General features: G+C 41.8%; 1 protein-coding gene across 1 annotated transcript; it reads left to right on the top strand.

Annotated features, from left to right (window-relative positions):
• Nucleotides 1-1644: 1644 nt before the first annotated feature.
• LOC112325475 (uncharacterized) lies at nt 1645-7425 on the top strand. The gene is made up of 7 exons (XM_024592071.1): nt 1645-2097; nt 2145-2242; nt 2346-3002; nt 3332-4973; nt 6600-6703; nt 6893-7046; nt 7108-7425. The coding sequence occupies exons 1-7, from the start codon at nt 1645-1647 to the stop codon at nt 7423-7425; spliced, it is 3426 nt and encodes a 1141-aa protein (XP_024447839.1).
• Nucleotides 7426-10449: the final 3024 nt, after the last annotated feature.

Here is a 10449-nt window from a genome sequence, read left to right as displayed (position 1 = left end):
TTTACGCTTCTAAAGCAAATAAGGGACGTAAACTGGTTGTTTTCCAACCCGGTGATTGGGTTTGGGTGTACATATGTAAGGAAAGATTTCCTAACCAAAGGAAATCAAAATTACAGCCTCGTGGTGATGGTCCATTTCAGGTTTTAGAGAGAATCAATGACAACGCATACAAAATTGACCTTCCAGGTGAGTATGGTGTTAGTGCTACCTTTAATGTTGTTGATCTTACGTTATTTGACACAGATTTTGATTCGAGGTCGAATCCTTTCGAGGAGAGAGGGGATGATGTGGACCAGCCCAGAAACACCAGCAATGACCCATTACATGTTGCAAATGGTCCAATGACTCGGTCCAAGACAAAGGCATTGAAAGAGGCATTGAATAAGAAAGAGCTCTCAGTCAGTGTAGCCATGAGAGAGAAACAAGAGAGAGAAGCTCTCCTTCCCCCACGGGAATAGTTTCCTTTGTTCATGGCGCCAGCTGAAATTTTGAATTTTCGATTACTGTAGCTTCCCCCCCTTCCCTGCTTATCTTCTGCTCTACACTTTCTTCATGGCCAAAAACAAGCGCAATACTCGCCGACCCCCTGCACAAATTCAACAGTTACATGATAACTCTGTTCTTGCTCTAGCCGCTCCTCCCCTTCCTTCTCCGCCTTCTCTTCTCCCCTCCCCTCCGATTCCCACCCCCCTCCTACAGCGGTGGCCGGTGGGTCCAGCCCTTATAAATTTTTGATTTTTGCTGAGGAAGGGTCTGTTCCTCAATCGTTTGTCCCTTCTCCCTCTACCCCTGATCATGTGATTGTAGAGGACTGCTCTGATGAGGATGATTATGATGAAGATGAAGTTGATTACTCTGCATCTGGAGGAAGTTCCAATTTTTTTCGCTCCCCTGTGCCACCTTCTACGGGCAATAACCTAGATGCAACTCTTACCAGTGTTTCGAGGGTTTCACCCTTGTGTGGTTCTAGGAAATCAGTAGCTGCAACGGCTACTTCATCAAAGAAAGGACCTTCTCCTGTGCCTGCTCCTCACCATAACATCCCATCTCTCGCTGTGGCAGATCATAATCTTCCAACTGTAGTCTCCTCACATACAGAGGCTTCTCATTCAGGCACCTCTCATTCTACTGCACCTGTTGAGAAATGGCGAGATTTATTTGCCACCAACCGTAACACTATCACAGGTCCTAAATTACCGCATTTCTCATCTTCTTACAATGATTTACCCTGTGATTTGTCTTCTGATGATTTAGATAATAATTATGATGTATGGCAATTATGTATTATGGGCTATGTTGCTGGAAAGTCGCCTGGTTTTAAGGCATTGAATAATATTATATCCAGTTCTTGGAAGTGTGATGCCTCTTTGGCTATCCATGAATCTGGCTGGTTAGTCTATAGATTCAACAACGTTGATGATAAACTTGTTGTTCTTGCTAATGGTCCTTACTTGATATATGGCCGGCCACTGATTATCAAAGCTATGCCAGAGTACTTTGATTTTGGGACTGATGAGATGTCCTGTGTTCCTGTATGGGTTAAATTCCCAAATTTGCCGTTAAAATGGTGGTCTCCTAGATGCCTTTCTAAGATTGCTAGCAAATTAGGCACCCCCTATAAAAAGTGACCAGCTCACCTTTAACATGTCGAGAATTTCCTATGCTAGAGTCCTTGTAGAACTGGATTTACTTGCTGATCTCAAATCTTCTATTGTCATTAACTTACCGAATGGAGCCACTCTGAATCAACCGGTGATATATGAGACATTTCCTAGATTTTGCAAGTTGTGTAAAGTCCTTGGGCACAACACGGGAACTTGCACCTCCCACCCTGTCCCGGTGGTGGCAAGACCTATGGGCAAGAACAACCATCCACCTATAGTTGCCAACAGAGGTCGCAATGTTTTTGATCACTTAGGGTCTGTTGCAGAGCCTAACCTTGAGAAAACTAAAGGCCAGATTGGGGAGTCTTCCCATAATTATGACCCTATGACCACCGAAGCTGCGGTGGCCACTGATGGATGGGAAATTGTTAAAAGCAAGAAAGCAAGGAAATCTCTTGGCATACCTGTTAGTGCCACACCTGCAGCTGATCAGGTTTCAACCACCCCCTAGAGGTAAAGCACCTGCTAACTCATCTTCAGGAGGTATTTGTACCTCTATTTGCAACCTCCCCATCATCAATAATGGGAAAGAACCAGTTGGAGCAGTCCCATACAGGAAAGATTCTAATGTGGTTCCTGTTGGTGTAACCACTATACGTGGTCAGAGAAGGAGTTCATCTATAGCATCTGGGAGTGGTAGAGTACCCCCTCCACCCCTTCCTATGTAATGTTATTATTCAGCTGGAATGTCAGAGGGCTTAACAGTCCTCTGAAACAGCATGAGCTGGTTCGTCTCATGCAAAAACATAAATTTGATGTATGTGGTCTCCTGGAGACCAAATTGTCTTCTTCCAAGCTTCAGTTTATGCACAGGTTTCGGCTGAAGCGCTGGAAACTAGTCTCTAATGTGGAAGCTGCTAGCACTGCTAGAGTCATTGTGTTATGGAATCCTTCTACTGTTCATGTTGATGTGCTTGATTCTTCTCCCCAGTGTATTCATGTTTCCATTCGATGCTTATCTTCTCATCTTACTTTTGCTGCTTCATTTGTTTATGGTTACAATACCATTTCTGGGCGTAGAACTCTGTGGGATGGCCTCAAATCTTGGGCTTCAACTGGTCCCTGGCTTGTGTTGGGAGATTTCAACTCCACTCTTTCTCAGGACGACAAATATAATGGTGAACCGGTCTCTTCCTATGAATTCTCTGATTTCAGAGCATGCTGCTCAGAGCTTGGGCTTTCAGATCTAAACTACACTGGCTGTCATTATACTTGGTCTAATGGGACTGTTTGGACTAAAATTGATCTTGTTCTAGCCAATCCTTCATGGAACAATCTTCAGCTCACTTCTCATGTGCATTTCCAACCTCCAGGAGCTTTCTCTGATCACCATTGGTGGTAGTTCTCCCCCAGGTCGTCGACCATTTAAGTTTTTCAATATGTGGGTTGAACACTCGGAGTATGCAGGCCTAATTTCTGATGGATGGCAACTCCCAACCGAAGGCTCTCCCATGTTTATTTTGTGTAGGAAGCTCAAATCTTTAAAGCAACCCCTAAAGAGTCTGAACAAGTTGCATTTCAGCCACATCTCAGAGAGAGTTGCTAGAATGGAGGCAGACTTGGAGCAGCACCAACACCTTTGCATGATTCCAGAGATGATATATCTCTCCTGAATTGGGTTAATGCACTAAAGATTAATCTTCTTAATCTTAAATCTGCTGAGAAAGCGTTCTTCTCTCAGAAGCTGAAGTGCACTTTTTCAAGGACAGTGATAGAGGTACAAGTTTCTTTCATGCTTTGATGAGCCACAGACATAGGAAAAGCTTCATTTCTGCTCTCCAGTGTAGCAACGGGGATCTAACTACTACTATAGATGAAGTTGGTGCTGAATTTATTCATTTCTATCAGAGTCTTCTTGGCACCTCCTCGGCTATATCTCCTATTGATGAGGAAGTTGTTCATAGTGGCCCTTGTCTGGATACTAATCAATCTGATTTTCTTCTAGCTCCTGTCACCAATGAAGCCATCAAGGAAGCTCTCTTCAGTGTTGGAAACAATAAAGCTCCTGGTCCTGATGGATTCTCTTCTCTTTTCTTCAAACAGTCTTGGGATATTGTGGGAGCTGATTTCTGTGCGACAGTCAAGGATTTCTTTTCCTCTGGTCGGATTCTAAAGCAGATCAACCATTCCATTATTGCTCTGGTTCCAAAATCTGCTAATGTTAATTCTGCAAATGACTTTCGGCCCATTTCATGTTGCAACGTGGTTTACAAAGTCATCTCCAAAATTCTTGCAGGAAGGCTAGGATGTGCCCTCCAGGGCATCATTAATCCAGCTCAAAATGCTTTCCTTGGTGGGAGAAGCATGATTGATAACATTAATCTGACTCAAGAATTACTTCGGCATTATGGTAGGAAGAGGACCTCCCCCCGATGCCTCATCAAAGTTGACTTCAAGAAAGCATTTGATTCGGTGCAATGGCCTTTTCTCAGAGCTCTCCTCCATCTGTTAGGCTTTCCCCAGAGATTTGTTCATCTGGTGATGCTATGTGTGGAAACCTCCTCATACTCTGTTGCTGTTAATGGCAATCTTTATGGTTTCTTCCCTGGAAAATATGGAGTTCGACAAGGTGACCCTCTCTCTCCCTATCTATTCCTAATATATATGGAATACTTCTCCCGTATGCTGGGAATGGCCAGTCAACAGCAAGCTTTTCACTTTCACCCAAAGTGTGCGCCTCATCATATTTGTCATCTTGCATATGCTGATGACGTTCTCTTATTATGCCAAGGGGATTGTTCTTTTGTCCAAATTCTGGTTGAGCAGCTACATGCTTTTGGCCGAGCTTCAGGACTTCATACTAATGCATCGAAATCCTTTATATATTTTAGTGGTGTTGGTGACAGCTTGAAACAAACTATCCTCCAAGACTCTGGTTTTTCGGAAGGTAGCTTTCCTTTCAAATACCTTGGGGTCCCCCTCAGCCCTCACAGGCTTCTGGCTAGCCAGTTGTATCCCCTCCTGCATCAACTTGAAACTGCTATTCAAAGCTGGATGGGCAAAAACTTATCCTATGCTGGGCGGCTGGAACTAATTGGCTCTGTTTTATTTGGAATGGTTCAATTTTGGCTTAGTATCTTTCCCATGCCAGAGAGTGTTATCAATCAAATTACTTGTATTTGCAGGAACTTCCTTTGGACTAGTAGTACAGTCAGGAATATGTCTGCATTGGTTGCTTGGAAGAACGTCTGCCTGCCAAAAGCTAAAGGAGGTCTTGGTCTATATGACATTAAAGCAAGGAACAATTGCTTTCTTGTGAAGCAGCTATGGAATATTCATATGAAAGCTGACTCTATTTGGATTCGTTGGGTGCACCATTTTTATTTGCAAGACACCAACATCTGGACAGTCCCCCTGCAACAAACCTCCTCCCCCCTATCAGAAGACAAAGCTTTTTTCGGCTAATGCTTATGAATACTTGAGAACCAAAGGAACCCTGGTCTCTTGGGTGCATGTGGTTTGGGAGTCCTAGTGTCTTCCACGACATAGTTTTATCCTGTGGCTTGCCTTGCTTAAGCTGCTGCGAACAAAAGACAGGCTGCATTTCGTTGACATTGATGTTAGTTGTCAATTTTTCTCGTAAACTGAGTTTTGCAGCTACAGTGTATAATGTATGGAAATAACGGAATGCAAGGATCTTTGCTGGACATCAAAGAACCACTTGTTCTTTGAATGCTCCTATACTAAAGCGATCTGGTGGGATGTATGTGACAGATGCGACATTCCAAGAATGACAAAAGGCTGGGATGAATGGATTCGATGGGCCACTGTCTCTTGGCATGGCAAGAGTTTCGTCAATTTTTCTCGTAAACTGAGTTTTGCAGCTACAGTGTATCATGTATGGCAAGAACGGAATGCAAGGATCTTTGCTGGACTGTCTAGAACTTCGAATTTGGTCTTTAATCAAATCGAATGTATCATTCGTGATAAGCTTGATTTGATGAGGAATGTCGTACCAACAAATGAAAACAAAAGGATCCAACGAGCTTGGAGGGTGAATACCATAGATTCTTAATTTGTTAGTTAGCTGGTTGTATTGGTTTCCCTAACGAATCTAGTGAGGTTTTTGTTTTATGGTCGGTGGCTAGCCTGTAGCCATCTGTTGTTTTATGTTTCTGTTATCATTATAAATCTGGGGTATGCCCCTTATAATGTTTGTATCTTCTTCTTTTAATACATACGTCAACTTACCAAAAAAAAGACATTGATGTTAGTTGTGTATTTTGCCAGGATCATGAAGAGAGCCACGACCACTTGTTTTTTACCTGCAACTGGACCTCCATATTGTGGATGAAAGTCAAATCCTGGCTTAGACTAAACAGAGGCATGACCACTATCAACAGTGCAGTTCGGGGCCTTCATCTAAAGGGGAAAACTACTGTCACTAGAATGAAAAGAGTATCCCTCAGCATTGTTGTTTACTTGATATAGGAAGAAAGGAACAGAAGGGTTTTTGAAAATTCCTGCTCCCCTGTGGAGCCTATATTTCAGCGGTTTCAAGTGTTATTCTACATGATATTATGCTTTCATCAGCGTGATCTCCCCATTCCTAATTGACTAGTTGCTGATCGTTATGGTGACGCTATCATTTGGTTTGCATTAAGATGGGCTGCTTCGGCTTCTCTTTGATGCTACTGCTCCTATTGACTTCTTGTCTTGTTGTTTTGATATGCATGGTTGCACTAGCCCTTCACTGCATGATTGGCTGCATTTCCATGTCTTTTCATGGAAGGGATCATGACTTACTGTTACTTTCTTTGGCTGGTCTTTGCTTTGTGTCGCTGCATGGTTGGCTGCCTCTCCACGTCTCTGCCTGACGTGTTTAATGACGGAAGGCTGCATCTCCTCAGCTGCATGGAATGATCTGCTGTCCTCTGATTGGCTACATCTCCTTAGCCTCTACATGGCTATCTTGGTGGAAGAGCCTCTTCATAGATGTCTTGGTCTCTTCGCATGGTGGAGTTGGGATTGCTCTGTTTCTGCATGGTGATTCCACGTCTCTTCATCAAGGAGTCAATGTTGGATGCTGCTCTTGTCTGGTTTTTCCTTGGCATGTTGAAACTCTATTGCTGATGTGTGCACTTCTCATTGGTCGGTTCCATTTATCTTTATTTGTCTGCTTGTGGTTCCTTTGTGTCCTGCATGGGATTGCATGAGCTTGCATGCGTTTTCACGTTCTTTTTATCTTGATCAGTTCTTGGTATTTCTGTTTGACCTTGCATGTTGAGGGGTGGACGTGCATGGTTCCCCGTATCTGCATGGTCTCTGCATGGTCTTTCATTTAATTTGGCTGGGTGGAAGCTTCTGATTGGCTATGGTTCATTCTCTGGATGTGATGATGAAAGGGCTCTGCATGCACTTGCATGTGGCCTTATTTGCTTGGTAATTTAGCTGCTAGCCGGTTTTATTGACACTGGTCCTGTGCTTCTTGGCTGATCTTTAGCCATCTGTCTACATTCTCTTGTGTTCACTATTCCTTGTATCTGCATGGATGAGCTGTTGCCACCTGTTCTTGGTTGCTGCTGGTGTTTTAATGTGTTCTAGCTGGAACCTGGCTGGGCTGTCTCTATCTCTGCAAGGATGGTCTTCTACGTCTCTGCATGGATGGGCATACTTTGCATGGATGGCTGGTAATTGTCTCTACATGGATGCCAAAATGTTCATCGTCCCTGGATTTTCTGCATGGCTTTCTATTGTGCTCATTGGCTTGTTTGCTCTTGGCTTCAGCTTGTGGGCTTCTAGCTCCAGCCTCTCCTGCTAAGAGTTTCATTCATCCTTTCATCCTGTAGCTGTGGTTGATTCATCCTCGTCAGCTTCTGCTTGTTTTGCTTTGTGTTAGGTTGGGAACCTTATACACTTTGGTTCCTCTCATAACCATTGTTGGTTTTTTCACTGTTATTATTTTTTCAATGGTTTGCTATTTTGGTCTCTTAGAGAGCCTGTTCCCTTTACCAGATTATGTATATCCTTTGTATTGCTGGTCTCAAGCTTGTTCTGCAAGCTTGTCTTGCTATTTTTGATCTATACATTTCTTACATTTGATAAAAAAAAAAAAGAGGCATTGAATGCATTGGTTTTGAATGTTTCAACCAAGTCAGAATTGAAAGGTCCATTAGAGTATCAAGAGGAGACCTTAGTACATCTTATCCATGTGCAAGAGGGGTCCAACACAACCTTATTTGGGCCATGAGGTGAGGACAGCAAAGGAAACAAAAGAATCCTTCTACAACTTGGAACAACATGGGTGGCTACCTTTTCCTTTTGTTTCTAGGATTAAGGGGCTGCATGGAAGGCTATAAATAAGCCTTGAATCAGTTATATAATATTTTACTTCCTTCTCTTCTTCTCATGACAGAACATGGATTTAATATTATGAGCTTTGTTTTATTTCGTTAGCTACAACCCAAGGCTTGTTTGGGCTTAATTAATACTTTGTTTTCAGTTAGGATCTGAGGCTTGTTTCGATTAAGTTATGGGCTTTTCAGTTTAGGGTTTTGGGTCAGTTGAGTGAACATCATTTAAGTCCACATAAGGGGTCCATTAGGGTTAACTTTTCAAGAACTATTTAAACTCATGTAAGCCAAAATTTCAGCAGCTTTGATGATAATTACTTCTGATTTTTTCAGTTTTAACGTGTGAGAGTGATTCTTGCATTCTTCAGTTCTTGAACGAACTGAATCTGACTTATCGAAGATTAACTGGCTTCGTGGCGTCATTCTACTCAATCCAATAGTATTGGTGCCTTGGGGCAGGTTTCCATTGTGTCATACTCCTATCAGACCTATTTCAGCTTTCCGGGATCAGATCTCAATCTTGATTGTGGGTTGCGTGACCACGTGATCACGAGGTTCGCATCAGCATTTCTATTGGCCAAAGATGAAAAGGGATGTGCAACGAATTTGTGAACAATGCATTGCTTGCGAACCTCTTGAACACGTGGTCAAGGAACCCACACGCAAAGACACCAATTCTCAGAAAGCCAAGTAAATCAGGTTTGATAGGAGTGTGACACAAAGATAACTTGTACCTTGGCACCTGTTGGGAATGGAAATCCCCATCCAACAAATATTGATACGTAAACGAGAAGTATAAGGATGACGTTATGAAGTCAGTTGTTCTTCGATTTTCAGTTCTTTAGAGAACCAAAGAAGGGAGAGTATCTCACCAATACATACACAAAGTGCGGCAAACAAGAAGTTCTATTAATCTGAATTGTCTAACCTTACATGTTTGGTTATGCCTTTATTTATACTACTCTAGATTGAAACAAACCCTAAAGGACCTCTTATGTGGACTTATATGATGCCCACTTACAATTAACCCTAAACCCTAAACCCTAAACTAAGAAGAAAATAATAATAACAATAATAAATCCGAATTTAATATCCTAAATATGACAGGATTAGATTTGCTGCCTTGTCTCATATAAGTTAGGAGAATCAAATCTAAACTTGCCTCCTCTTTAGTTTTCTTGTTTGCAAAGTATTCTTAGTAGACTTGGAAACTTATTTAATGATAGATTCCTACTGTTATAAGGATAGAATAATTGTTTTCATACACCGTAAGGATTCCTCCACATTAATATGGAGTTCATACAACACATGGAAACTATGTTGTTGCCCATTAAATATCCTTGCAAGACAAGGAAATTCCCAAAAACAGCTGCCACATCCTTGTAGGAAAATAATCCTAGCCAAATAGGAAGTCCACGAGTCAAAAGGAAGTAAATAATAAAATTCGTACAGCCTATGTTGACCAGTATTGGGATGCCTTCCCGAACTCTGATTGACTTGAAATTTTAACCCAAGGTAGGACAACAAGTCAAGAGACTCCACGTAACTTTTTTGATACGGTTCAGCCTTGTGATATGACCAAAGCAAGGTCAGATTCAGATTTTGGGGTAAGAGTTTCTACCATTCAGTTTTACGCTATTAAGCATAACTTCAAATCCAACCAGTGGATCGAGCTGAAACTTTACCATAGGATTCTAGAGGTATTTGTCTATGTTGGGGTACATTTTCAAGTGAATCCATGTTCAGAAAGGAGTTGCGATATAGATCAGAACAAGCTATACGAATTCTGGTATTTACTTCCTTTTGACTTGTGGACTTCCTATTTGGCAAAGATCCTTTTCCTACAAGGATGTGGGAGCTTGTTTTGGGACTTTCCTAGTTCCACAAGGATCTTTAATGACCTGCAATATAATCTCCAAGTGTGGCAAGGATTCATTAATGTTTCAGAATCGTTTTCTTATAAGGATTCCTTATCCATCCTAGTTACACAAGAAAAGAATGGCTGGTGGTATTTAATGACAAATCAATTATTTTTATTATTTTCTTTCATGTTTTGGCTTATAGAACTTTGTTTTGAGGTAGGATCCAAGGCTTGTTTGGATCAGGTTATGGGCTTTACAGTTTAGGGTTTTTGGGTCAATTTTGTATACGGGTCAGTTCAGCCCACAAGGGTAGATCCATTAGGGTTACTTTTAAGAACTATTTAAACACATGTAACCTAAATTTCAGCAGCTTTGATGATTAGTACTTCTGGATTTTTCAGTTTTAATGTGTGAGAATGATTCTTGCATTCTTCAGTTCTTGAACGAACTAAATCTGACTTATCGAAGATTATCTGGCTTCGTGGCGTCATTCTACTCATTCCAATAGTGTTGGTGCCTTGAAGTAGGTTTCCATTGTGTCACACTTCTATCAGATCTATTTCAGCTTCTAGGATCAGATCTCGATCTTGATTCTGGGTTGCGTGACCACGTGATCACGAGGTTCGCATC

Source organism: Populus trichocarpa, chromosome 6 (assembly GCF_000002775.5).
Source record: "Populus trichocarpa isolate Nisqually-1 chromosome 6, P.trichocarpa_v4.1, whole genome shotgun sequence".
NCBI lineage: Eukaryota > Viridiplantae > Streptophyta > Magnoliopsida > Malpighiales > Salicaceae > Populus > Populus trichocarpa.
Note: the sequence above shows the minus strand (reverse complement) of the source record. Positions and strands in the feature narration are given on the sequence as shown.

What these genes read in the sequence shown, in the direction of transcription:
- LOC112325475 (XM_024592071.1), top strand. Translation starts at nt 1,645, where the DNA reads ATGTCGAGAATTTCCTATGCTAGAGTCCTTGTAGAACTGGATTTACTT. An exon ending in CCACACCTGCAGCTGATCAG is followed by an intron (nt 2,098 to 2,144) that starts GTTTCAACCACC and finishes ACTCATCTTCAG; the next exon opens with GAGGTATTTGTACCTCTATT. An exon ending in ACTCTATTTGGATTCGTTGG is followed by an intron (nt 4,974 to 6,599) that starts GTGCACCATTTT and finishes GCCTCTTCATAG; the next exon opens with ATGTCTTGGTCTCTTCGCAT.